The sequence below is a fragment of the Ammospiza nelsoni genome, chromosome 10, assembly GCF_027579445.1.
Source record: "Ammospiza nelsoni isolate bAmmNel1 chromosome 10, bAmmNel1.pri, whole genome shotgun sequence".
Taxonomy (NCBI): Eukaryota; Metazoa; Chordata; class Aves; order Passeriformes; family Passerellidae; genus Ammospiza; species Ammospiza nelsoni.
The window spans coordinates 19404082-19431899 of NC_080642.1; the positions used below are offsets into that span (position 1 = coordinate 19404082).

The 27818-nt window shown below is 39.2% G+C and overlaps 1 protein-coding gene across 1 annotated transcript in view; it reads left to right on the top strand.

Moving 5' to 3' along the window:
• STAG1 (STAG1 cohesin complex component) overlaps positions 1–27818 on the top strand; it is a 149680-nt gene that overhangs the window by 61300 nt on the left and 60562 nt on the right. Inside the window, exons 5-7 of the mRNA XM_059479133.1 lie at positions 2361–2457; positions 24874–24950; positions 26081–26285. Of these exons, the coding sequence (XP_059335116.1) occupies positions 2361–2457; positions 24874–24950; positions 26081–26285 (379 nt within the window). The remainder of the gene's footprint in view (positions 1–2360; positions 2458–24873; positions 24951–26080; positions 26286–27818) is intronic.

The following is a 27818-nucleotide window of genomic DNA, read 5'->3' on the forward strand; positions in this document are numbered from 1 at the left end:
TGCAGTGGCATGGCTGAAGGGGCAGTGTGTTGTAGCAACAAATAGGAGTAAGACTGAACATGGGAGGGAATTTCTTGGGCCAGCCTTACTTCCACAGGGAATGTTTTCTGTGAAACTCAGCTGTGGATAATGAACAGATGCTGGGAAAATAGATATTAACACTCAGGGAAAACAGCTGAGATTTCCCAGGCTCAAAGAAGAATATGGTAGACTTCAGAAACTGTCAGGAGATGTGTGACAAGAGTGGGCAAGAATAGAGATACAGAATTATTTCTGGGCAAGCCACATGGCACAGGGTAGGATTATTCTGCCTGGAAAGAGGTGACCAGATGGAAGCATGGAAAATGCAAACAAGGGGCTGGAATTTGTTTTTTCTTGTTTCATAAGAATTGGGTCACATCAAATAGATCTAACAATTGGCAAGTTTAAAACACAACTATTCTTTCATTTTGCAGTGAATAACTAGCCCTTACACACTGCTGTGAGATAATGTAGCTATAAAGCTGGTGTGGACAGATATATCCATGAGAGAAGAAATTTGCTGGGGTCTTAAGGATCTGGGACAGTAACTCAGAAATATCAGTGTATTCTTGCCCTTTTCTTATGCTTTTCCCTGCATGTGTAAGCCCTGTTGGGCAGGTGAACCTGTACAACTGCTATTTCCTGGCCCTGCACAGCTGCTATTTTCTTTAGTGTAAAAAATAGCTCTGGCAATTGCATGTTCTGATATCTACAGTAATAGAGCTGTTCAAACAAATCTTGTAAATTGGTAGCACACCAACAGCCTGGTCATTAAGCTCTTTCAATATTTGGTGTAGTAAATACTTTTTACATTTGGCTACATTTGGTTTCTGTGCCCTGGAGAATTTTTGTTGATTGATTGAAATGATTGATACTTCCAGGAACAGGGCTGAATTCATGATGAGATAACAGTGAGATAACATTTTAGATAACTGGTTTTGTGCTGCTGCTTCCTCAACTTGTGTGAAGCTTAATTAGAGGCCAAGACTTGCTTTCTAATTTCTTCTAAGTAGCAGGTGGACTCCTTTTTAAGATTGCTTCTCCTACTGGGTGTGTGTGTGTGTTTTGGGAGGCAAAACCTGTGAAAACTGAGTTTCCTGGCCAATTGGGTGTTTAGAGATTGATGCTGGTCGTTGGATAACATGATAGTACTGCTGGTCTGCTCCTGGCTCAAGGGTGGGTGCAGTGATGTGTGTTAAGCATGGAGTGCTTTGGCTCAGTTCAGAGTTCCCTGTGTCTCTGGGACATACCCAGGTGCTTTGCTGCATCCTTTTCCTCACACACCTGCCAGGGCTAGACTTGGGAGTTTGCACTTGGATAAATTGGAAACTGCAGAGGGATTTTTCAAGATCCCTCCTTACAGCTAATTAAGAAAAAGGCAGATTTTTCTAAGAGATCAAATTGTTTGGAATTTTTTGTCTTTCCTATTGATACCTTTTCAGCATGATAGAAGCCAGTTGTGTGGGCACGGTGGGGTGTTTGTATGTGTGTGTGGCTTTTTAAATTTAATTTTATAGAAATTCATTGTAGACCTGAACTGTCCAGAATAAACTAATCTATTTGCAAGGTGTGCTCTGAAAACATAATCAAGCTTTTCCTAATGAATGCTGTTGCATGTATGGAACAGAAAAGTTTCTTTTCCGTCATAAAAAAAGTAAAGCATAATATTTGATTACATTAAATATACACAATTCCTTACCTACAGTGTTGATGTAGCTGAGGAGCTTGGAATATCAGAGATGATGAAAATAGCTCCTGGCTAACTGTAGTTCTGAGGGCAGTTGAAAACTGACTGAATTTCCTGTCCTGTGATCCAGGTAGCTTAGAAACACCCTAAGTCAAACTTCTGTGTATTTTTTTATTTACTGTGTATTCCTCATAATATTTTGTTTTCCTGAACTATGTACAGTGTTCCTGAGTGACTGACTGGGATATTCACTATGCAATGTAAAATCAGTATTTATCCCAAAGGATTTCTATTCATCAGTTTTCTGGGAATATGTTGGTCATTTGGAATGGAGTAACAATATTTGCTTTTTTTCAACACAATTTTAACACTGAAAAAATTCTCTAAGTAGTTTTGGGAAATTACAGTAATTTCAATTTCAACTTGTGTTTATACAATATAATATCAGAAAATTATGCATATAATTCTGCTGTCTAACAATATTTGTTCTGTCTCCACCTTGAAAGTGCATAGATATTTCTATTTGTACACATGTATAATTATGCAAAATAAATGCTCAGTTATAAAATTATATTCTGAAAAGAATAAGTCATTTGCCTTTAATAAAACACTTTTTAAGAGTCTCTGATAAGTATTCTTTTTTTCTTGACAGTCTGTGGTGGACGACTGGATTGAATCATATAAACAAGACAGGGACATAGCACTTCTGGATTTAATCAACTTCTTTATCCAGTGTTCAGGATGTCGAGGTACAGAACATGGGAAACAAGTTGTATAGAATAAATCTGACCTACAAACATGTGTTAATGCAAATGCTCTAAAGATGGGGAATACTCTTGGATTGGTGCTCCTTGTGTGCATGGTTTGTATAGAAATATTGTCTGCTTTCCAGAATTACTTGATTTAAAGCTTGTTTGTCAAGGGCTGCCCTTTCTCACTTTGCTGTCATGATGCTAAATTGTACAAATCCTCACAGAGACATTCTACTCATCATCTGCAAGAGACAAAAGATCTGGTACTCCAGGTAGGCATAGCTTTATTTTCCCATTCTGTTTCTTCCCAATTTTTAAATTGAAAAAAATAGTAAATGACTATACCTTAACTTTGATATTTTTTCTTTCTTTTTAGGAAAATGATTTTTTTTTTAACTGAAGAGGAAGGAATCAGGCTTCAGTTCATAGCAAGAAAGATTTCCTGTGGATGAAGCATCAGTGTTATTTGTTCCTCTCTGATCCTTTATCACGTCAGCAGCGAGTGCCCTGCCTTTTATACCCTACTTAAGCAGTCTCCATTACCAGGCATGCAGCAGTCAGCCACTCCAGCATTCTGTTGCCACACTGTGCCTTCTAATGAATTTTTCATGTGTTGCCTTTTTTCTGTTAACTCAGCCTTGAAGAAGAGAGAGCTCTAGTCCCTCTGTAGTGCCCAAAACCAAATTATTTACTGTTTTCTGATGCTTCCTAGAATTTACTTGGAATAGAGTTGAAAATAACCCACAGTTCAGAAATTCTTTTTCTTCTTTTTGTATCTGATGTGGGAACACACCTTTAAGCATCAAATAGTCTGGATAGAAGTCCTTTTTCTTCCTTCTTTGGTATAAGGTGAAGTCTTGAGCAGTTAAAAGCATCAGAGAAAAGAAATAGGAACCATCAGCAGCTTCAACAACCCTTTTTCAAAGCTGAAGGAAATAAAGTTGTTTTGTGGATGACAGGAAAGACTGAAGCTCTGGGAGCATTCTAAAAGGGCTGAAGGTGAGAGCTTAGGTTACCAGCCAGTGTCAATGTCTGCACTGTTCACACAGAGACCATGAAACATTTTTCGGCTGTGTTTGGCAGCTTATGTGAAAGTAGTAGTATTCTCTGTGCTTTTTCCTTTTTTTTTTTTAACTCTCTCCTGAAATGTATATATGAGAAAAAAAAAAAAAAGGAACCCCACAAGAATTTGGGCAGCATTAAACCAAAGGCATCTTTGGCCATGTGTTTATATTGTTGATGCAAGCTTTTGGTAAAGGCATGTCAGAAATATCTTCATTCCTCTGCTGCTCTCTAATTTATTCTCCCTTTCTTGCTCCTCATTAGAGAAAGCAGCACTCTGATCAGACTCGTATTTTTTAAAGCCCTTGTTGGTGAGTGATGCAGGCTGAATGCCCACTGTCAGCCATATGCTGCTGGAGCAAGTGCTTCCCAGAAAAGCTCTCTGTGACTGGCTGGGAGGCAGCAGCACTGCGAGTGCCTGATGTCATTGACTTACTTGGCTTTTCTTTGAATGGTGACTTTTCATTTTCACTGCTCTGCTCTGTATCCCAGGGCTATCTCTGCTGAGCTTCTTTCAGTGCCTTCTGCTCCCAAACAGCAATGGTAGGAGGAAGGAAGCAAAAATTTCTTATCTCCCAAGTCTATAGTGTGTGTGGGAGATTTATCTCTGTGCTGGAATCTTTGCAGTGGCTACAGTAACAGCTGTAGAACAGGGTTAATATCCTGGCAAACAGTGCAGTTCTTTCCAGTTTCCAGTAATATACTTGTTTTCTAGAATAAATAAGAGCTTATCAGAAGAGAGTGGATTTTATTGGTAGTCCACTTAAGGTAAAGTGCATACTAAGCTGTCCTTAATGGAAATGAGAAATAGGGGGGTTGTTCTGTGTTTTGTGAGGGAGACAAAGATTCTTTTTCATGGGATGATCATATGTTATGACATCCTTATTTCCCTTTAGAGACTTAGTTGACATTCTTCCTTATTTCTATTCCTCATAAATAACCACCCCTTGTGAATCTCAATGATTGCTTTATCTTCCTTAATTTTCTTCTTTTCAGTTTGCTCCACTAACATTGTCTTGGATTCTCCAGCCTCCTTTCCCAAAGTCGGATCTAAATGAAGACTGATAATATACCAAAATTTGTGATCATTAACTGAAGGGAGGAGGACAGCTAACTTGGGATGAAGTTTCTCAGGAAATAGTGATCCTAGGTTTATAAATCTACCATTCAATAGTGCTTAGAATCAATTGATATCTAAATATATGTAAATTACATTTAGCTTGATGTGTCTTTCAGAAGTTTTGAGCAGGTGGAAGTGTGTGTGTCCATTTACTGGCTTTAATTAGAAATTGAAGCACCGAACTGTTTCATTTAGCAACACCATTGACCCTGAAAAAATACCCCTCTATTTAGAGAAACATTGATTTTTATGTATTTGTCCCATTCTCTTGGGCAGCACAGATGCTTGAATGAACCCTTTGGCGTCTCCCAGCTTTGCTTGGAGCTGTTGCTGAAATGAGAAGTGATCTCTTGTAAATATGAGGAAGCAGGTGTATTATGTAAATTGTTAGTACTAACAATGGTTAAATTAGTGGCTTCTACAGGTGAATGTAAAAGATCTGTGCAATTTAAAATTCAATAAATATGCATTCAATAAATATTCAAGCATATCTGTGCTTTGTCAACTCTTCTGATTGTCTATTTAATGTATGTCCATTAAAAACGCAGGAGATTAGATTTTAGTGTGACTCCAGTAATCTTTGTGTTTTTAGAGTGGTATTTGGTGTAAATGAGAAGTTTCTTCTATTGAACTGTCAAAACATCTCAGTTCAATAAGCAGATTTGCATGGTTACTTGTCATGTCATCCTTCCTCTCGTTTGCCTGCTCAATCTGTACATATGTTGCCTTTGCTAATTTTGATTACAAAAAAGTTAAATGATTATGTAAAGAACTTTTCTTTATCTTGCTTGCTTTTTCCCTTTGAGAATACAAAAGAGTCCCTGTCTTTCACAGCTTATCTGTGTAGTCTTTTCCATCATATTATGTTAAATTTCTGTTGAAGAAAAATGGTTAACAACGACTTATACATTCACTCATTCACTTTTTGTTTCTGACCCTTTTAAAATGTGTTGCTTCTTCTAGAGGAAGGGTCTTGTATAAGATATTACCTTGAAAGGTGAAAAGGTAAGTGTTAAAATACTACTTCTTTGTGGAAAAACAGCAAAAATGCTGTTTGCAGTCCTTGAAAATAAAACAGGTATGTCTGTTGGTAGTTGGTGTTTATTTTCCGTGGGATTTACAATCTGCAAAGCAGGTGGTGGTGTATTTACTTATTTCTAAGGCAGGAGTGAAATTTCAGAGTTTTCATTATTAGGTAACAGGGAGCTTTATGAAATTAACTTGTAATGATAAAGCACTTTTTTCAATTAAGTGCCACTGGACTGGGGGTGGAGGTGTATCCACACTACTGAAATTTCCATCTCCATTGTTATACTTTGGTGTGCAGCATTGTGGATTCAGGCACCCTCCTCCCTTGCAGAAGTGTTACAGTTGAGTATTCAGAGTTTTCTGGGGATTTTTGTTAGCTCTTTTCCATTGCTTTCCTTGTAGGAACAAATTTTTGGTTTCCCCCTTTTTTCTCTTTTTCCTCTGAATGTTTATATAAAGCAAAGCATTGAGTGCTGAGCTCTGAGCTGGTTGCAGGCAAACTGAAATGTCTAATCAGCAATATGTACGAGAGGTCCCAGAAGGATTATAACTGTGTCAGTGTGATGCTGCATCAGGGCTAATTATCTCTGCCTCTCAGACTGAGTAATTAGCTCAGGTATCCTGCTCTGCTGCTATGACAACCAGGCTGTTTCCATTTCTGGAGCTCCCTGGATTTAGAGCTGACTTGGGTATCTGCATGGCTGTCAGCTTGTGCCTTCTGTTATTGATAGAAAACAAACAGAAAGCTCCTCGAGCACTCTGACCTTTCCACATTTTAAAGGCAGAGAGCCATGCTTGTGGAATAAATATTTTTTTTCCTAACCAGAAGCAATTAGTGGTTGAAACAGCCTCTTGAGCTGTGAAGGAAAACCAGCCACTGAGTCCATGGGAGAAAAGAAGCTTTCTTTTGCAGGGGAAAAGGGTCTCACGTAATGCAGGAGGAAACTACTTGACTGCTTTCAAGTGCACAGTGAAATTATTCCCATTCCTTCTCTCCCATCCATCTCATCCATCTCCATCATTAGCCTTTTCTCTCATCTGTTTTATGCTGGGTAAGCCAGAAACCTGTACATTTTTAAGCAGGTTTTCAGATGTGGTCATTGATGAGCAAATACTCCAACTGTCACCTGTCGGCCTGGATTGCTGGTGCTGCTCCAGGCTGGGTTTTTCTCAGCTGTGAGTAAGCAGAGATCTGTCTGACTCTTTCCCCAGGACTTAAAGCCAGACTCCTTTGTGGAACTTTTCCTGTGAATTAAACACTTGGGGTTCCACATTATCTTCCTGCTTCATCCTTGAGTGCCTGCTTGTTTCTCACCTGTTCTAGATCCTCTGTCAAATTCTGATTGAATGGCACAAACCCTGCCGCTAAGTGTAGGAGTTCCGAGTTACCTTGCTCATTTTGGTTTTTATTAATGTTCTATGAGCTTAATTAAGGGCAAACTAATAGATTTCTGCTTTGCCAAAGGAAATTGAAGGCTAAAATCAGGAAAAAGCAGCATAGAGTAGCCATTGTATGGTCTGGCAAAAGCAGTGAACAAGCAAGCTCTTACTTTGCTGTTTGAAAGAATTCCAGAAGCAAATTAGCCAGGAAATAGTGTTATTTACTCTGATTAATAATATTTTAATAAGGGGATCTAACATGGTAATTAGAGAAATGGTCTAAAAAAATGAGCTGTCCTTGGTTTTTTTTTTTGATCAATGGAATAGTTGTTCTGTACAGGTGGATGTTATGGACTACAAAGAAGACTTTGGTAAATCTTAATTTTCTGCATATGGGCCTTTTGCAAGGAACTGCCCAGAGTGAGAAATCTGGCTGACCTTGGCATGTGCTAAAAAGCTTTACCTCTTGAGTCATTCAGTTACTATTAAGAAGTTGGTATCTTAAATATTTTGTATTGTGACCAAATTAGAAAATACTGAAATTCATTGCTTTGGAGCTTGTGTTTTTATTAAGTGTATAAAGTCTGTTTTCTCACAGTTTCTTCAATGAAATCCCTTTCAGTGTGTGAATATAGGGGAGAATGTTACAAAGTAAGAACTAATATACATTTTGAAAAATTGTTACTTATTTGTGTAGGATTTAAGTCCTAGCAATGGCAAGGATTCCTAAAATATTTTGTATGCATAGTATAAAGAAATAAATGTACCCCAATAACTATAAAGCAGTTAAAAGCATGCTGTTAACCACATTAAAAATGGGAAGATAAGACTGTAGGATGGAAATGGCCTGATCTTAATTTCATGTGTGGTGTAGATAAACAGGAGCTGAACTTTGTACTTCTTGGTTCTGAGCCTTGAGGTAATTTTTACAGTGTGTTTATCTTGAAGTGAAAGCTTACAAAATTCAAACTAAAAGTAGGATGCAAGTGGCTTGAGTGGAAGGTAAATCAGATTGCTAGGCATACATTAAATGTTTCATCAGTTCTTTAAAGGGCTCTAGGTAGGGTTAAAAACTTCATATCAGACACTTGACAATTAATATGGTTGTGTCAAAATAAATTTTTTGTGAAGAAGTACAAATAGTTAATATCTGTTGACATTCTGGAAATTAAAGCTTTGGTTTTGTTGTGTGTATAGTTTTAAATCAAAAAGGTTTTTACTATTTCTTTGTTTGCTGCTGAATGTATTTGTACTTGTCATCTCCTGTACTTACTTCCTTACTATTTCTTTTTCTTCTTCTTTAGCTATTCAAAGATTCTTTAGCTATAAGGAAAGTAATTGTAATTTCTTTTTACATTTTTTTAAACTCTGCTTGTTCCTGTCTTCTGGGGATGAGAAAGGTTGAAAAATTAAAAAAAAAAAAACATGTGCAAGTGTAAAAAAAAGTGTTGAAGTAGTGCAATACATTTTATAGCCACCTGTGAACTAATGGCACCTTTTTCCCAAAAGATGTATCCCGCTACTTTCAAAAACAAGTGGGAAAAAGCCAGAGAAGTTTACTTTTTGTGCAGGAGACATGAAGGAAGGGCACACTGGTTTGTTGTTTGAAAATCTGAATGAAATACCTGCTGTGCTGTGTTCTGACTGCAGTCCAAGGTTTCCCTCTACGAATTGGTAGCAGGAGCAACAGCAATTTAAACCAAACATGTTTTTCTTTATTATTTGCTACCTGAATATATCAAACTATTCACATTGCATGTACAACAGCAGACCAAAAAGGAGCTGGCTTAAAATCAGCTATTAACTAATCTATGGGTATGAATCAATATAAATTTTAAATATTTTAAAATAAATTTATTGAATTAATTGACAGAACTCATGGTACTAGAATATTTTAGAGCAAATCTATAATATAAGGAAAGACAAATTAGCTATGAAATGAATACTGCATTGCTAGTTCTGTATAATAAGTTCAAATCTCTGCTGAAAATGAAAGCACTCCTTGTAAGCTTGGAACAAAGTCTGTGTTCTGCCCCTGTGCACTACTAAGTAAACTCAGAGCTTGTAAAATTATTTTTGGCACTGCTCATTGGAGAAAAATTATGCAAGGAGTTCAAATACTATTGCTTGTTTTCCACGATATTAATTTAATTACAACCATATTGATCTGGAAAATAGGGCTGCTCACATGACTACAGAGGTGAAACTTGAGGAAGTCTCTCAGGCCATGCTTTTAATGCTGCAGCTTTTCAAGAGAAGAGCAGTAAATATCTCTTGGTGTTAATAACTCTGGGTAGTTGCTGCCTTACTAGCCAGATCTGTGTCATTTCCTTTTTATTTATGTTTTTTTCTGTATTATACAAATTTATTGCAGGAGGAACACTCTCTGTACTAAGCAGAGGAGTAAAAGCCTTAGTCTGATTTATTTTTGCAGTATTATTCTCAGAGTAGTGAACAAATTATGTCAGTGTATGAGTTTGCTAGCTGTGTGTGAGATACATTGCTGGATTTACTGTACATGACAGGTGCTTCCTGAGAAGACAAGAACTAAGTATAAAAAGCAACCAAGTACAACTGGATCTTAGATCCTTTCTGACTGGATTACAAATTGGGAAAGTACTCATGTCTCTGGCCTTTCCAAACATGCAAATTCTGCCGAAGATTTAGTCAGAGTTTTTTCAGACCAAGGGTAGGAATTAAATTGCAAAAAAGATATTTCTCTCAGCAAACACTGTAATTACAGTTCTCTCTCTGCATTAATGAAGCCATAGACTTATTTGATTAAGTGTGGGACTGATACACTGCAGTAATTATTTCTGAAGAGAAGAAGATGGGGATGATAAGAAAGACTCTGTATCCTAATGGAAAAGTGATATTCTCTGGCACAAAGAAAGTGGTTAGACCAAAGCAAATATTCTGTTAATCTGCAGGCATTCAGGAGTAGCTGGATATAAGGAAAAAACAAACAAAAAGGTTGGGTTTCAAAGAAGAGACATCCTAAATTGGAAGAAGTGGACTCTGAAGCACATCCAGTCCTGCTCACATTCCACCACTGCACCACTTGTGGGTATTTCAATACCAGATTGAATCTTAAGTCCTGATAAACAAAGGAACGAGATTGAACTGCCATAAATTTTTTATCTGATTTACAAAGGATTTAATCTTAGCGATAATGGTGCAGAAAGCCAGGCTGAGTTACTCTTTGTTCTCAAAATTTGTTAATTAATGTAATTTTTTCTCTTTTTCACTTTTTCCCCCCCTTTTTCCCCTGAAGATGCCAGGCTTGTGGGGCTGGGACCAAATAGTGGAGGTTTGTTGTTGATATAGAGATGCAGAAATTTGCCTTACTGGTGTCATATGCTTATTCTCAAAAAATAGGAAGAATTTTTATTAAGAATAAATCAACAGCTTATTCTGATGTTTCATTCTTTAGTATATTTGTTGTCACCTTCTACCTAAACCCATGGATTAGAGTTTAATTGTTGATGTTTGTGTTTGGAGTTGCTTACTCTTCTGTCAAACAGATACTTCTTTTTTTTCTCCTTTTTGTGGTGTGTGAATACAATTGAGCTGTAAAGATTTTTGAATATTTTCTCTGTCCTCTATTCAGCTCCACTTGTAGCACTTAGAGGAGAAAGTGACAAACAGAAAAGGTTCCAGCCCAGACCCATTAATAGAAGCATTTGCAAACCATTTTGTGTAATAGCAGTGATGGATATTCTCACTCTCAAATTTTAATATTCAGCTCTTTTTTCCCCTCTGGTTTCCATGGTAGCCTGTAACAGCAGGATTGTTCTTCAGCTATGTGCTGTGTGTAAAAATCACTTTATAGAGCTCAGAGCTGGCTACTTCCTTGGGAAGAGCAGGCTGTTTTTGGGGAAGGGGAGCAGTCCTCAGCCTGGGAAGGGCTCTCTTCTGCCTGTGCTGAGCAAAGCTTGCAGTTCCTTCTGAGTGGAAACAGGGAGAGACATCACACTTTGATGAAAAGTGCATTTAACCCTTAGGGAGTTGGAGACTTTGATCTCATGCAAACAGTTTATGGTGGCAGGAATTGTGAAAGTGGGCAGTCCTCCCTGCATTTCTTTATTACTCTTGTCAACCTGTAATATCAGCAACCAGATATAAATGTCACAGAATCCCAGAATGGTTTGGGTTAGAAGGGACCTTAAAGCTCCTATTGTTCCACCCCCTGCCATGGGCAGGGACACTTTCTCCTATCCCAGGTTGCTCCAAGCCCCATCCAGCCTGGACTTGGGCACTTCCAGGGGTGGAGCAGCCACAGCTGCTCTATGCCAGTGCCTCATCTCCCTCACAAGGAGGAATTCCTTCCTAATATCCCATCAAACCCTGCCCTCTGACAGTGGGATGCCATCCCTCATTGTCCTGTCACTCCAGGCTTTTGTCCAAAGTCCCTCTCCAGCTCTCTTAGAGCCCTTTTATGCACTGGAAGGTGCTACAAGGTCTCCCTAGAGACCTATAAAAATTAATTACATGTATGAAGTCTCATTTGTAGGGAAAGTGCAAGGAGGAGAAGAGGAAACTGAAACATCTGTAACTGTGGAATGAAAGATGGAAAGGTAAACTTGTGCCTTTAAATGCAGCCAAGTATAAGGGGAAAGGAAGAAATTAGGGATTCTGAAAATTGCAGGAAAGGAATATGTTCTTTTTAGGACACATGTCCACAGAGGAGCTTAGGAAGCAGGAGAAAAGAGAGGCAGGCAGGCATACATCCCAGTGGTTTTGCTTTGCTTCAAGAGCTAAAATAGCAGTTTTCTTCTTTCACCCTATGAGCACAGTGCTTTAAGCTACTGCAGAATGATGGAGCCAGAATACACCACTGAACAGGGCCAGAATAACAATCTAACTCCATTTTTGAATATTCTCATCAAGCAGGTGATCCACAGTGTAACACCCCTTGGTGTTTATGTTGTGAGCTTCAAGGACAATTCATGGGGGAAGGACCAGAAAGCAATTGATAGCTAAGAGTCTGTGTTGACAGGAATGAGAATGTAATCATGCCCAAAAAAACAGGTACTGTATAGTAAACTCAGCCTTCTGGTTAAACTAAAAAATGTGAGTGTGTTACAGGAAGGCAGCTAGATACTAAGGCTTCCAGACATCTTAAACTTACAGTGGGGGAGAGGGAGACTAAAAAGTCCTAAAAGGAAAATTTGCTGAAAGCTGTGGGGGTAAAAATATTCTGTGTTACAAAATACTGCAAAAATTACATGCCCCTTACAAGATAAAACACTTGATGAAGGTTCTGTTGAAATATTTTGTTTTAAAAAATATTGTAAAGCAATATTTTGTATTTTCTTTATTTCGGTTTTTGCTGTATTTGTGTATTTTCCCACTTTAAAGATTTTTTTCCACAAAGCTGTAAGACACAACCAGAGGAGTTACAGGGTTGGTTAACCTGATCTGGTGGAAGGTGTTCCTGTCCGTGGCAGGGACTTGGGACAAGATGAGCTTTAAGAGCCCTTCAACCCAAACCTTCTGCGAGTCAGCTGGCTCCTTCATTCTGTGTCTTACATTTGTGTATCTACCAGGAATTACACGGTGTGTTTACACAGCCGTTTTTAATTTGCAAGAAATACAGTATTTCAACTATTTCTGGTTGTTAAATGTGTAAGGTAGAGGATCCAAAGCAATGGAAGAGGAGTTATAACTAAGAATTTAAGGCATTTTTCTGATTAAACATGCTTTACTTGCAGTGCTCCTGTGTGTTTTTCTTCTTTCCTTTTTCCTTAGCAGCACTTGATTAATTTCCCCCCTTGAGTCCACTATCTTTATGTTAATTAATATACTCAGACTCTTCATTCTCTCTTGTATTTCATCTGCCATTTATTACTATTTGTCTTTCAGCACTCTTTTCAGGGCCTGCTGCTTTATTACTTATGCAAAGTTTGGGGTTTCTAGTATTAATAAGTTTATATAGGTGAATCTTTTTTATATTCTGCTCTCATATACTCCTTAGTGAATCTTAGACACAGATTGTTGAGAAATATATTGTATGTTGAGCTTTCCTAGTTTTCTGCTCTTATTTCTACATTCCCATTTATATTTGTCCTGTCAACACTTGCTGTGATCTGTGTGTGTTCCAGCAGTTTATCTTCTCTCAATTCTGAGGTGACAGTTCTCTCTTGCATTGTATTTTTAGAAGCATATCCAGACTTTTATGGATTTTGGCTCTAATATATGCTCTCTCATTCTCTTACCCATGCCAAAACATGTTGAGCAACTATTCATTGTGTTGTTTTAACTTCACTTTTGATATGATGCTTCCTCTTATTTTTCTATAGTAGCCAAGTTCCAATCAAAAATTTAAAAGTTAAAGTTTTCCTTAAGGGCATTTTATCAACAGGGTTTCTTCTGGTTATCTTTGTAAATCCCTTTTAAGTAAAGATCCTGTATCTGCTCTGGAAATGGCCAATATAGGAACAGAGTTATTGATATCAAAAGCTTTTGAGGCAGTGGATAGAAAAATCTGTGCCACTCCTAGAGGAGAGGTTTTTCAGATAACATGGGACGTGTTTAATCCATTGCTGTCACTGGTTTCCTACTCCTCCTCAAATTGCTTAAAGACTAAGCTTAGCATATCCAGACTTCTTGAAGTTCATGGAATGGAAACTTGAAGTCCTTGACTTTTTCTGATAGATACATATTTCCAATAAGGAAAAAGCAGGAGTGGAGCCTCGGCCCTCTTCCTTATGTTCTCTGGTAAGGAAGGGCCTTTTCCTGCTTTGCCCTTTGTTCTTATGTTTAGGGTTTTGCATACCCAAAGGACGGTGCCACACTCAGAGTACCTGGAGATACAATTGTTTATGTGCTGCTCTTTTGTACATTCATCCATGAGACTGCTGGGACTATACCTGGAAAATGGGGAATATGCACTTAGGGACCATCTTGGAAATAGTTTAAATTGTCCAGGCTCCTACAAGAACCTCAGGAATAAAAGCAAGAGCAATTTGCAGCATCCTTATCAACCCTCTTGTAAGAACCCCCCTTTGCCACACTTCTTCCTGGATTCATTGGCTGCAGCACAGCTGCACACTCAGAGGGACAACAATGTCACCTCCACAGCTCCTGTTCCCTCCCCAGATCACAATGTCACCTCCACAGCTCCTGTTCCCTCCCCAGTTCTGGTGTCTGTGCTAATGAAGCCACACACAACAGCTGACAGCCATGGGAGATTGGTGACTCACCAAAGCTGACACACACACAGACTAAGTCAAGGTTACACACAGCATCTGAAATTTAGCACTTTTTAATTTCTAAGCACAAAGATAAGGGGATTCTTTTATGTGATTTCTCAAATTCTTTGTGTTTCCTTACAGAAAAAAAGCTCTATACATGTGTTCAGATAGTCAGAAGGTAAAAGGGTACTTTGGGATGGGCTAACAGCTAAGAGGAAGTGGGTTGTTGTCCTAGAAAACAGAAAGAAATAATTATGTGAAAAAGGAGAATTCCTCTCATCTTGCCTACTTTTAAATGAGGAGAAAGGTAAAGGCTTTGCTTTGTGCCAGCTCAGCTAATTTTTCATTGTGTTTTCACATGTCATTGTCAGTAAATGCTTTGGTCTTTAATATACTCTAAAGTGATTTCATGAGAAGCAGAAGTAATAAAGAGGGATTTCAAATGTATCTGTGTTCAACTTTCCTGAATTATACAAAGCATCTGAATGTGCTCATGAAGTGCAGGATATATGGAGCTGTGTGAGACACAATATTTTGGAATTTTTCATGCTGTGTAACTCCAGAAAAGTTTGGGACACACACTGCTGGGCAGGAGGTGGTTGTGCTGCAGGTGAAGCTGTTCTTGAAGAAGCAGCAGCAGCATTCCCTGTGTGTCCCTGTCTGTCTCCAGCTCAGTGAGAGGCTGAGATTAACAGAGATTGGGGTCATGGTTCACACTATTCCCCAATGACCTCATTGGCTTCCATTCAATGACCTGCTTTTGTAAAATTCATTGAGGGGCTGGGTATCCATGACCAGTCAGGTTTGGTTAAACAAAAATATTACAATTAATTAGGCAGCACAGTTACAGACACAAGTGCACCTAAGTCTCATTTCCTTCTTTCAGGTTAACAAAAAAAAGCATAGAAATGTTGCAGGTAGAAGGTGGCTTTCACTTAAAGAGGGAAATTAAGTGTTTTAGATATAAGTTGTTTCCATTATGTTTCTGTGTCTCCAGTCTCACTCTTTGAAGGATACCAGCTTTTCTCATATTGACAGATAAAGTTCTTCACCTTTCTGCAGCAGCTCTGCAGTGCTTACAAAGCCTCTGTTTTACTGTTGTTTAATGTCTTGGATCCCAGTCAGCCCTGGCCTTGTGGCTCTCTGGATGGTGCTGTTGAACACTGAAAAGTAAGGATTGGCTCTGGGAAACCTGGAGCTCAGCAGTCCCTTTGGTGTGCCATTGCTAATAAGGTTTGGCACTATACAGATCCCAAATGCAGACACCCCTGTAGTCCTGATCCTTCCCTTCCACGTGCTGGAGCAGCAAACAGTTACAGGAAAATGCAGAGGCTCTGCACTGAGGGTATTTCTTCAGACCTGTGTGTGGGAAGCTCTCATGCAAGTAACAACAGCTTCCTTGAGGAAAATGAAGAAAGGGCAGTTTTCTCAAGGGATAGGCGGCAGCTGAGCAAGGAGCAGAGTGTGATGGTCCATCAGCAGCTGAAGGGACTCACATATGGCTTGCTGAGCTCTGTCAGATCTTTGGCAACTCCCAGGTTTGGCACAAAAGGTCTGGCCTCTTGTTTCTCTCTTCCCCCCCCCCCCCCCCCCCTTTGTTTTCCTATTAGATACCATGTTTTGTGGACTCTAGAGCCAGTCACATCAATTGAAAAAAATTTAAAATTTCAAAATCTCTAGATAATTACTTCTCTTTCTGTATTTTTTAGGACTTGTCTTTCATCTTCCCTACTTTACTACTTCTGAGAAATACAGGTAGAAATAAAAGTAACAGATGGCTGAGGAAGGGATTAAAGCTCCATCAGGGAAAGCAGAAAGACTGAGGGAAAGAGGACAGACCATGGCTATCTAATCCTGTGATCATCTTTTGCCTCCTGACTTTCTGGGAAGTGGAGGTACCATGTTTTATGGCATTTTGTTTTATGAGCCGGAGAGATGTTGACACTGAGTAACAAGAGGTTTGTTTCTCTGGTAAAGAAGATACCTTTTAGCAAAAACATGTGAAGGCATGTAGCAATGCTGACAGCCTGTGTGTGGGTTACTGCTGAGCTCTGGGAACCTGCAGATGGAACAGGCACATCCATAGAAAGTAGAAGGAAGGGTGGACACTGAAGTAAATGTCCTTGGTTTCTGTGAAAGTGAGCTTGAAGTTCTTTGAAGCATGAAATGTGGGTAGGTGTGATGTAGTTAAGGGAGTCAGCCTGGATTTCCAGGAGGCCTTCTGGGGAGGAGAAACTGGGCAGCAGCCTTGCTCAGCTTTAAGAAGGCTGAAGGAGGATCTTGTTGCTTCTTTCAATTATTGAAGGACTAGAGAAAAGGGGACTGCAGACTCTTCACACAGTTTTATGACAGTAACAGACACGAGTTGAAATGTGGGGAATTCTGATTTGACAGAATGGAAAACATTTCTGCCATGAGCTGGCCAGGCACCAGAGGCAGAAGGGCTCCCTTTGTTGGGTGAACCCAGTGTGGGTTCACTGACAGACTCACCTGGTCTTGCTGGATCTCTGCTTTGGGAAGGGTTTGGACTAGTGACAGTCAGGAATCCTGCTACCTGAAATTATTCTACTATTCTAGACTTCTAAGAAGGTAAGAAGCTGTGATTTTGTACTTCTGTGGACAGCATTTGATAAAAATCATAGGAAATAGAACAGGGATAAATAATACTGTGTTGAAATAGTAAGTAGATACTTACTGCTTTTCAAATTGGTGATTAACCTTTTAGCTATCCAGCAGAAGGCATAATAAAGAATCTATAGTATATGAAGCCTATTCCAGTATGGTGGAATAGAAATCCATTATTTTTCCTTTGAGATGCACTCAGTCTTTTAAAAACTGCTCTGGGGTTTATTGTAGAACGTACAGAAGTGGTAGAAATCAATTGCTCTCCCTTGCAATGAGTTTATCAGACAGATTGGATGTTTTCAAGGCCATTGTTATTACATTATCTCACACCTGAGCTTGTGTTATAGCAAGAGACAGCTGGTGCCAAGCCTCAGCTCAGCAGGTACTTGTGGCCAGTGGAAAACTCCCCAAGAGCCCAGGACTGGGGCTGTGTCCCAGGGACAGGGCACAGGTAGGATGCCTGTTGTTAGCAATGGCAGTACTGTTTTGTCTCCATTGGTAGCTACAGAAATGCTTACACAGCAGGAATGTGCTCATGTTTGGGTTATCAGGCTCTTGTCCTGCCCCACTGAGAAGTGTCTTTGCCCTGTCAGATCAGGTGTTTGTGCACACAGGTTCCTCTGTGAGGAGGGAAGAACTTGTTCTCACACTGGGCTCCTCATTTCAGAGGGAACCTTTGGTGGGGGCCTGTTCACAGAGTAGGGGAGGCGGGGGAGAGCAGGTGTGAAAACAGCCTGTGATAAAGGCACTCAGAAAGAGGAGACAGACCTGAATGGACTTAGTGCAAATATTTACATTGTTGTATCTTACACTTAACTTGGAGCTCAGCCTCCATACTACCTGTGTTTATATTGCTGGATTTGAGTCACGTCTGACAGCAGGCAGCCAAAGGCTGCTTCCACACATGCACTGATAAGTTGTAGTTACTCACATTCTGCTCTTGGAGCCTGCTGTCATTGGGAATAATCTGAAAATACAATCTCTGTGCTTGGCAGAGCTCTGAGAGGCCAAGTTAAGAATTAGAAATACAGAGCAAGTTTATTTCTACATATATTAGACACAAAAAATCTCTCTCAAACTTACATTGCACCTGCACTTTGAACATTGAATGTAATTATGACTATCCCACTTTCTAAAGGATATATAAATTTAGAAAGAAAAACAAAAGAATGTGGAAAACATGGCAAATAGAAGAATACTTTTTCATGCATTGCAAAAAGATCCTGGTTTATCAAATAAAATGATCAAGCTGAAGTTTTAGAAATAGAATGAGGTACCTTCAGAAGGAGTGGGGGGCTAAACTGCAGGTTGCATTCATGCAGAGTTTTGTGGAGATGGAAATTACAAATTAATTAAGAGATGATGGATCCACTATCAGCTGTTAAATCCAATAATCACAGTGTGCCTTAACACTCTAGAGCTCAGGAAAACTCTGAACTACTGCCAAATGTGAGATCTGTGTGATGCTGACTTGTGCTTGCATTCTGCGTAACACCCTGTGCTGATTGCTGAGTACAGGAATCCCGAGGTTAATTTGTTTCATCACATCCACAAGGAAGGTTCTTAACAAACATCTGCTTAGAGCACGTGTGCAGGAAGCACAGCGAGAGCAGTGCTCACAGAAATGAACCTTGGAGCCAGCCCTGGGGGAACAGGTGGGAACTTTCAGCAGAGCATTTCCTGGATGTGTGCTTTTACCTCTCTCCTCAATGTGGGTGTCCTCTGTGGGCACAGACTCCTTGTGCAGCCAGGCTCACCTGGGGCAGTGCAGGGCAGAATGTGGCTGTGGGGCCACTGCAGAGCTGAGGCTTCCAAGAGCAAAAGCTGTCAGACATTGCCAGGAGCAAACTGCTGCCTTTGGGGCAGCAAAGGCTCCTCAGCTCCTCACTCATGTTCATGTCACTGACTGCTGCTCAAAGTTACCTTACAAAGAGGTTGGTGCCGTATGAGAATTGCGACTTTCAGTCATCAAAGCATGAAAAGATCTCTCTTAGGAAATAATTCAGTGAAAATACTAGATTGCAAGTTTAGTGTCTTTGGTTAGTAATTATGTGGCTTCATGTAAATCATCTCTGTGAGGATGCAAAGCAGCTTACACTTGGCAAGTGCAAATGCTATAGAGCCATTTCAAACCAGCCTTATCAGCCTTAAACCCAGAGCTTTAAGGGAGTTTCCTCTATCAAAATTGTAAAACTTAAGCACATGAAGTGTACTGTTTCTGATGCACTAAATTATGTAGGCCTACTTTTTTTTCTACTAGTAGTCTGGGGACTCAGCATGCTTTCTTGTTGAAGAGCATTTTACCAGTTCCTGCCTATGATATCCTTTGGCAGTGTTGGCTGGCAGCTGTCAGTCTAGCTGTTCTAAATAATTGTGTCACCAGCAAACTATCTGCTCCATTATTATCCTTTCTTTCAAAGCATTTATATCTGCTATGGAACATATTTTATCAACATCTTCTCATGGAAATATCTGTTGGTAGGTTCATTCTGTTCTGAAAACTGACCTTTTTTGCTGTGTCTGTTTTCCTGTTTTAATCTGAAAACTTTTCTTGCATATGATTATTGCACATCAGCTCCTCTAAGAAAATGAGAGATCATTGTAGGATTTTGAAAATGTCTGTATTACATAAATGTATGACTTGTTGCTGGTTATTGATGCCTCATGGAGCTCCAGGGGAGTTGTGAAGCATTACTTGACAGTAATAACATCAACCCTTGAACAGACACACCAGATCTGTAGTACAACACCTCCCAGTCTGACACAGCAGTCACATTTGATGGTGTGTAGTTCTTTGGATCACTCCTGAATTCTTTATTTTTTCCCTTTTTTATTCTTTTGACATTCAACATATAGTTTAAGCAAGTAACAAATTCTCACACATAATTGCAGTTTCAGAATTTCATAGAATCTGTTTTCTTTAAAGTAGGGATGAAGTTTCTATCTCTTTATACTATAAGAATATCTACTTTTTTCTTTTCAGCAAGTGGAATCCACTGACTGGATTGTCAGTGGCATACATTGTTCTCTTCTTTGGAAAAATCTCTGATTATCTTCAATATATTTCTTCCCATACTTGTAATGAGGAAATAAGTGCCATCACTGTTATCTTCTTTGGATTTTAAAAGATATTAGCAGTTCAAATAATATTAAATGCTAGTTATGTATATAAAGTTATCAACTTGTTAATCTCATTCAGAACTTTGAACTTTTAAGTGTAATACAGAATTGCACTTAAAGTGGAACAATTGTCATTGAATTTGAGTATCAGAAATAGCAAGGATTTGATATTAAATTCCACTGTATTTTACAGTGACCCCTATGTTAGTAAAAAAAACAATTGATGAATCCTCCCAGATTTACTGAGAACCTTTAATGATGCTCCCTATAGATATTGACAGTATTAACATTACTGATTGTTTTAAGCACAGACTCATGGAATTGTTTAGATTGGAAAAGCCCTCTGACACTGCTGAGTTCAGCCCTTCAGCAGTTTTCATGGCTGTACTGTGTATAAGGTCTTCACATTGCAAAGAGAGTTCCCAGAATACATTCAGACATAATTTTGGGTTTGCTGTAGGAGGATAGACTTCGGTGAACCATTAGAATTCTTTTTAACAGTTATCTGTGATTCTCTGTTTGATAAGGTTTTAATTGCACAAGACTGTACTTACTTTTCCACTGGGATTCCTGCGGATTCATTCAGTAAGAGTTCGCTGGTAAAAGCTGCTCTAAGGATGAACTGGCTGTGTGCCTTATAGGAAGCCTCTGTCTTTTGAATATTGCTTCACTGGCAGCAGAAGTTGGGCAGTGTAGAGTCCATGCAGCAGGAAGAATTGGGGAATAAATCAGTGAAAGGATCTTCTATTCCTACATGTGTGGAAATTCAACCAAATATTTATACTGATGTCTTTCTCAAGTCTTGACCTCTGGTCTTAGCAAAGAGTTTCAGTTTTTAGGGACAGAAATCAATAGAAAGTCAGGAGCCCTGGTGGGATTTAGGAGTCTCAGCATCTATTTGGATATGTTTCAACTGCTCCACTACTGCTTCTATTTAAATGAATGATTAACATCTATGGATTCCAATGAGGTAAGAGCTACTTCAGTGTTCTTACGTGATCCTGAGTGAGCCACAGAAAATGAACTTTTCTACTTGCCTGAGTAGTTTTTGGGTAGATTTAGACAGCTCTTTTCTGGAAATAGTCAGTGGAAGTGCTACAGCAGAGTACCCTGACCCAGACTGAGCGCTGAGAAATCGTGTGCTCCTGATGGTTTGACTTCAGTCTTCATCATCTGTCACAGGGAATTTGTCAGTACCACTTCTCAGATGATTGAAAACTGCACTTAAGGACATAATAGAAGTGGATTATTTCTTATGATCTAAATTATAAGTGGGACAAAAGGTATAGGAGTTGCACATTGAATGATATCAAGGGAGATAAATACTGCCCATCCAGCAGTTCTGTAATCACCATCCATCCTCACAAATGTTTTATTAAACTTGCCCTCTCCTGGCAATTTCAATTAGGTTCTGGTGCTGTGGTCTCCACTATTGAGTTTGAGCTGATGCAAAAGAGCACATTGTGTTCTTCATGTACTTTCCTGGGCAAATTTCCTTGTGTCTTCTTCTCAATGCTTCTATAAATCTTTCTCCTTTTTCAAACACAGTTCATGTGTTTGAGAAATCAGTCTAATCAGCTACCATAAATTTAAGGTACTACAATTAATCCTCCTTTGGCAGGAGATTGTGGGCTTATTTAATATCCATTCACATCAGTCTTGAGCTGCAATTTTCCCACTGCTTTTCTTGCAGCTTACTCAGTGTGGGCAGGTGATCTAAAGGAGAAGGAATGAAATTGTCTGTGTAGCTTTGGTGAATAAAGGTCCTCATGATGAAAACTGACCATGTAGTATAGACAGTATGTGTCATAATATATAATTAATTACCATCAGCAGTTTACATTTTAGGAGTGACTATAAATGGGCTCCTAGAGCTGATGTTTCTCTCATCTGACTTTTCTTTTTCCTGTAGAAATCCCAGAGCTGCCACATGCAGGAGGCATTGGAGTGTGGCACTTGGTGTGATGGTGTTCCCTGACTGCCAGCAGTGGCCAGTGCCAGGACCTCCTGTTAGCAGCAGGAAAGGCAGTCATGGGATCACCCACATCCCAGGGGTAACCCTGTTTAACTCCTGCTAGTGAAGGCTGGTTGGTGCTGAGACTCGAGAGCTTTTGCATCCTGTAAAGCTCTTGGAGATCTTTATTGTTGCCTTGCTTTTACAGGACTTACTAATAAAACTGGGGTTTTTTTCTCACTCTAAATACATGTTTTCAAGCCACTGAGTCCACTTGTTATATCTCCCAGAAATATTATATCTGGTGTTGTACACAGTTTAGGGTTTTTAAGGTGTATTCATCCAGTTTTGTATAGGCCCCTTTAGTCTTTCTCTTCTCTGATTGAAATTAAGTTTTGTGCTCTGTATGGGTTTTTTGTTTTCGCTCATGTTGGATGATTATTGACAAATTATGTTGATACTTGTTTTATCTGAAAGTTAAACTGGATTTTGGTCATTAAGGAAATATAGTTATATGTCAGTGAGAAGACTTTTTAGAACACAATGTATGTGAATAGGTTTTAACTGAGAACTTAGTCCTGAAGTGAAATAGGCTTCTCAATTTTTAATGGATTAAGACAATTTCAATTCTCTGCACTAAATACAGAGTGGGAGCTTCATGGCAGAGGTAAAACTCAGCTTAGAAAAGGATGTGAAGCGATTTGAATAAGGTAAAGATTTCTGGGATGCATGCCATTCCTCAGTTGTACTTTACAGACAATCTGTTACATATTAAGGATTCACCTGAAAATGGGAAAATTTTGCTTTTCACTAATCATAAAAACTATGGGTTTGAATAATGTTGACCACTGCAATGTTGAAATGTTGTGGTGTCACCATGGAATCTGAGCAAAGCCTTCGTAGTATACTTACAGTGTTAAATGAGTTTGCCAGAAAAACAAATGGGATCTGGCACAAGTCAGACCAGAGCCATTGCCTACTGCCAGCCAAGCAGAAACACTCCTTGTGCTTTCCATGACTTCTGTAAAATGGGTCCTGAAAAGTGGGGGAAAGAATGGGACAGGACAGTGGGTAAGTGCTGTTCTCCACTCGGGTGCTTGCTGAGGCTCCCTTGGCAGCCCTTGGAGCTCTTGCCTACCCTGGCTGTGACTGCAGAGAAACTGAGGCTATGGCAGGTTATTAGAAGCCATAAATAGATAACAATATCGTTGGGATCAGGGCTATAAACCAGTAAAATAGCAAAGGTCAGTAGGTTCCTCTTTGACTGAGGGGGATGCTGCCAGTGGGAAGAGCAGCAGATACCAGCATGCCATGAGAGAAAGGAGCATTTCTGCAGCAGAGGGGTTTTGCAATAGTACCTGTTCACTGCTCTGAGGCATACTGGGAAACCACTTCATTTAGCCAAAACAAAGCTTTTAGGATTGAGGGAAAGATTAAAATATATCTGCATGTACAGATGATTTTCAAGCTGAGAAAAAATATTTTCATCTGTCACATGGTGGTATTCTCTTGGGTTCCTGGTTTTATGTTGATATATTGCATTAGTAATTGTTTGTTAATTATATGGAAATTACCATGCACAAATTCAAATTGCCATTGTCAGAACTGAGGTTGGCAGTATTACCCAGTATGAAATAGATAACAAATATTATTTCAGGAAGAAACAAAGGCAATTCAAGAAATCAGTATTTCATTTGCTGTGTAAAACTGTACCCGTACTAACATAGACTTGGTGTGCTCTAACTGAGCTTGTATATTTTGAAATGCATATATTTCTAATGCTCTTTTTTAAAGGAATAAAATACCAGAATGAAAACATTTGCATAATATTTGGCATGTTTAAATTATCTTTATTTATCCTTTGTAGAGTGACTAATACTGTTAGCTGTTAAGTTGCTTCTATTATGGTCTGAATTTTTGAAGCCATGCAGTGGCTTATTAATCCAGTTGAATTTTTTGAAAACCTGAGAGACTTACTCTTTGCAACGTTAATGATGTTGGGATGGATTTTGTAGCTCTGCAGTTTGCTTAATTTTTCTGAATTTCCTCCATTAACAAACGAAGATAGTGAAGTGATGAAGAGAAGATCATGCAGCAGCACCAAAAAAAAACCTTTATGTTGCCCTGGATTGTATGGTTAGATATTTAGATAGTGTCTAGTTGAGGAGGCAATAATATGTCAGAATACTGTACACTGATTGAATTTTGATCGAGACATAAGAATTTTCATTTATAGCTATCGTGTTGTTCTATTTTGAATTTTGGTAACTTTGTTTTATTTACAATGAAAAATTATTCCTATCAACTCCAGTGTTCAGATAACAAGGAAGAGTGGAAGATCTTCATTAAAGAATAACAGCGATACAGTTACTGCTTCTGGTGCTGAGCTGGCTCATGTCTTGGCTGAGCTCTTTGGAGCCTTTGGTGTGGAAAGCATGCCTCAGTCAATAAACCATGCTGGTCCTGGGCTGAGCAGTGTGAAAACTCCCAGTGGGTGCATAGAGAACATGGATATCTGTCATCCAGGGGACTCAGCATGGAAAGTGCAGAACCTCCAGGAGTGGCTGTGAAAATGAAAGATGGTGCTCATTTGATTTTGCAGACAAAATTGAAAACCTTGTGCAGCTGCAGACATGACACTAGTACTCCATGGTTATCACTGCTTTACCACTTCTGCTTGGCTGCAAAGAGTGGAAGGGTGGAAAATGATACTAATTCCTCATTTGGAAGCACATTACAGGACAGATGAGTCCTCTTTCCCTACTTCTTCAAGAGACAGCTTTTTTCAAAACATTCCTGTTATTGTTGTACTCTGCATACTCTTATGTGTATCACCGAGCTGTTTGTTTAGCAGCAGAAAAAATTGATGTTTTGATGTAGCAAAACCATGTTGTGTTAATTTCTTTTGTTCTTTCATTACATTACAGGTACGGTAAGAATTGAAATGTTCAGGAACATGCAAAATGCAGAAATCATAAGGAAAATGACAGAAGAATTTGATGAGGTAGAGTATACAAATAGTTGTTTGAAGTATTATGAAATATATTACCATATATTTCTGGTTTAAATTAAAAATGCAGTGGGCCAGTGGATACATAACGTCTCAGTGGGGGAAACTTTTGCTGACAAGCAAAGCAGCAACTTCAGCTGTTGGATGCAGAGAAGCAGGGCAGAGAGAGGTTCATCAGAGCAGGCAGGAAGAGGAACTGGAGAACCCTCATTCTGGGTGCTGAACTTCAGCTCTTGGGAGTGCCTCTTACAACAAAGAGCTCCAGATTCCTGACACCTCAGATTCATGAGGCAGGATTACAGCATTCTGCTCTGTTTTCTCTGTGCAAATTAATGTTTTGTGCATTTTAAATGGCAATTTAAACAAAATAGAAACTTGACATGAAAATTACCATTTTGGAACAGCGATACAGAAAGAAATACTCTTTCAAAAGATCTGAGCATTTTGTTTGAAATAAGTAAATTACAATTCAGACTGGGTATCTTCTGTCAAAATAAAAGTGTTCCTAATGGTGAATGCTTTTTAGCTTTGAGATTTTTGAACTGTGTTTTCTTTGATTTTTGGTGTATAAAGCACTGAATATTCTGAGCATTCATTTTGTTTAGTGAGGAAAACTAAAGCTGGAGCAGGTACTTCTGTAGGACAGCAGTGCCTCTGACCAGTTCTAAATGAAATGCCAAGGCTGTCATTCAGAAAGTTAGGCATCCACGTAATATTAACCTTAAGTGGATGGAGAATGACACAAACGGTCAATCACACAAGCCTTTTTTCAGGTTTTGACTCTAAGTACTTTGAAATATTCCTGCCTCATCCTTTGCTCCCACTTCCTAACCAAGGATACAAGGAAGAGAATTGAGTCTTGATACTTCTTTTGGACTATACAGAGCCAATACTGCAAGTAGAAAACAATTACAATAGTGTCTTTGCAAAAGTGGTTTCATGCCAATAAGCCTCCCTGTTTATTGAAGAATAATGTGTTGTTTTTATTTGTTATTTTCCCTTGGCTTGAAGGAACAGGATGATGTTTATTTTAGAACCACAGACCACAGTGGGTACACCAACATTAAAATAAATTAAACGGGGACACCTTTAACACTTGATTTTTTCCTTCTGTTGTTCTGCAGGACAGTGGTGATTATCCCCTGACCATGCCCGGGCCTCAGTGGAAGAAGTTCCGCTCCAACTTCTGCGAGTTCATTGGGGTGCTGATCCGGCAGTGCCAGTACAGCATCATCTACGACGAGTACATGATGGACACGGTGATCTCGCTGCTCACCGGCCTCTCCGACTCGCAGGTCCGCGCCTTCCGGCACACCAGCACGCTGGCTGGTGAGTGAGCTGCCCGTGCAGGAGTAATTGTCATTTGGAGCCCTGGCCAACGTTAAAACTCTGGGAAGCTTTATCGAATCCATGTACCACATATGGTACAACTATATTTAAAATATTCCTTTTTTATTTGGAAAGTGCTGAGGCATGTAAGGATTCCTGTCATCCTGACAATCAGGCATGCTTATGTCTTGTATTTTGTTATTAATTGTTCATTTGTTGTACAGAATGTTGGAGTAATTATGTATTTTAGACTATAAATTTATTCTAAAGAAGTATCAGGACAGTTGTATTATCAAAGAGTTTCCATTCACCAGAAAAGATAATCTGTGCCTTAACTCTGGAGAAGCATAAGGTTTGGAATTACTGGGCCATGGTTGTAGGGCTTCCTGTCTTCTGCCTGCAGCCACACCACCTTACAGTGCAGCTGCCTCACCTAAGGAAAGCCCTGGCTGTATCATTACATAGAAATGGGCTTTCCTTGTGTATTTCATCACACCTATATGAGATGTCTCCTCTAAGAGGGATGAATTGCTCTCCACAAGGAACTATTTTTCTCAATTACAAAGCACTACCGGAGTGGCTGGCTTGGGTGTAGGTGTCTACAGCTGGTCATGTCAGGTGATAAGAAATCCATCTTATTGCAAGCTTCATAGATCATACCAGATATTTGAAACTCTTACAGCAGACATTTGTCATAATCTGAATGTTTCTATGGCCAGTATTTTTTACTATTTAGTCTTTCCACAATCAGCCTCATAGACATTTTTTTCAGTTTCAAGTGCACCAATACCCAGTGTTAAACAAATACAATCAGAATTTATTTAAAATGTCATCTCTCATTATGAATCAAAGAAAGAGGCAGATTTCCAATGATATTGAAAAAACAACTCCAGATTTGAGTCGATTTTGATCTTTAAACTGAAACCCAAACCCTTCAACTCACAGTGACTGAACTCCTTTGGAAACACATTCCCTTGTGTTCTTCACCACACTTAGCAATGGGATGGTAAAACTGTGAATTATGCAGGCTTAAGCTTCCAGGTTTGGAGTTTCCTCTTCAAATTCAGTATTCCAAGGTGAGCACTGTTTGAGCCTAGATAACCTGCTGGAAATCCATGCGTGTTATTTAAACTATTCCCTTCCATCTGATGCTGTCTGCAGTACCGGGTGGTTTTGGTTTGCTGTTTCCTCAGGCTGAGGTTGATTGGTTCATAGGGAAGGGTTTATGGAGTGAGGCTTGCACTCTGGTCCCTGGGAGTGATTGGTCCATTCCTGCATGGGGTGAATTTTTGGAAAGTATGAGGAGCTTGATTAAAAAACAGGAAACAGAAGCACTTAGAACAGTTATTTCCCAAGACCTGTGCTCTGTAGAATAAAGAGTTTCCACTGTTTGGAATGGATTCTGTAGCTAGAAGCTTGCCGCAAGAATAAGCTGATGCTAAAGCTGAGGTTCATCACAACTGACTGCAGTTACTTCAGCCACTTCTTGCATTAATGACACATTTATCTAACATTGCATCACAGATGGGAGCT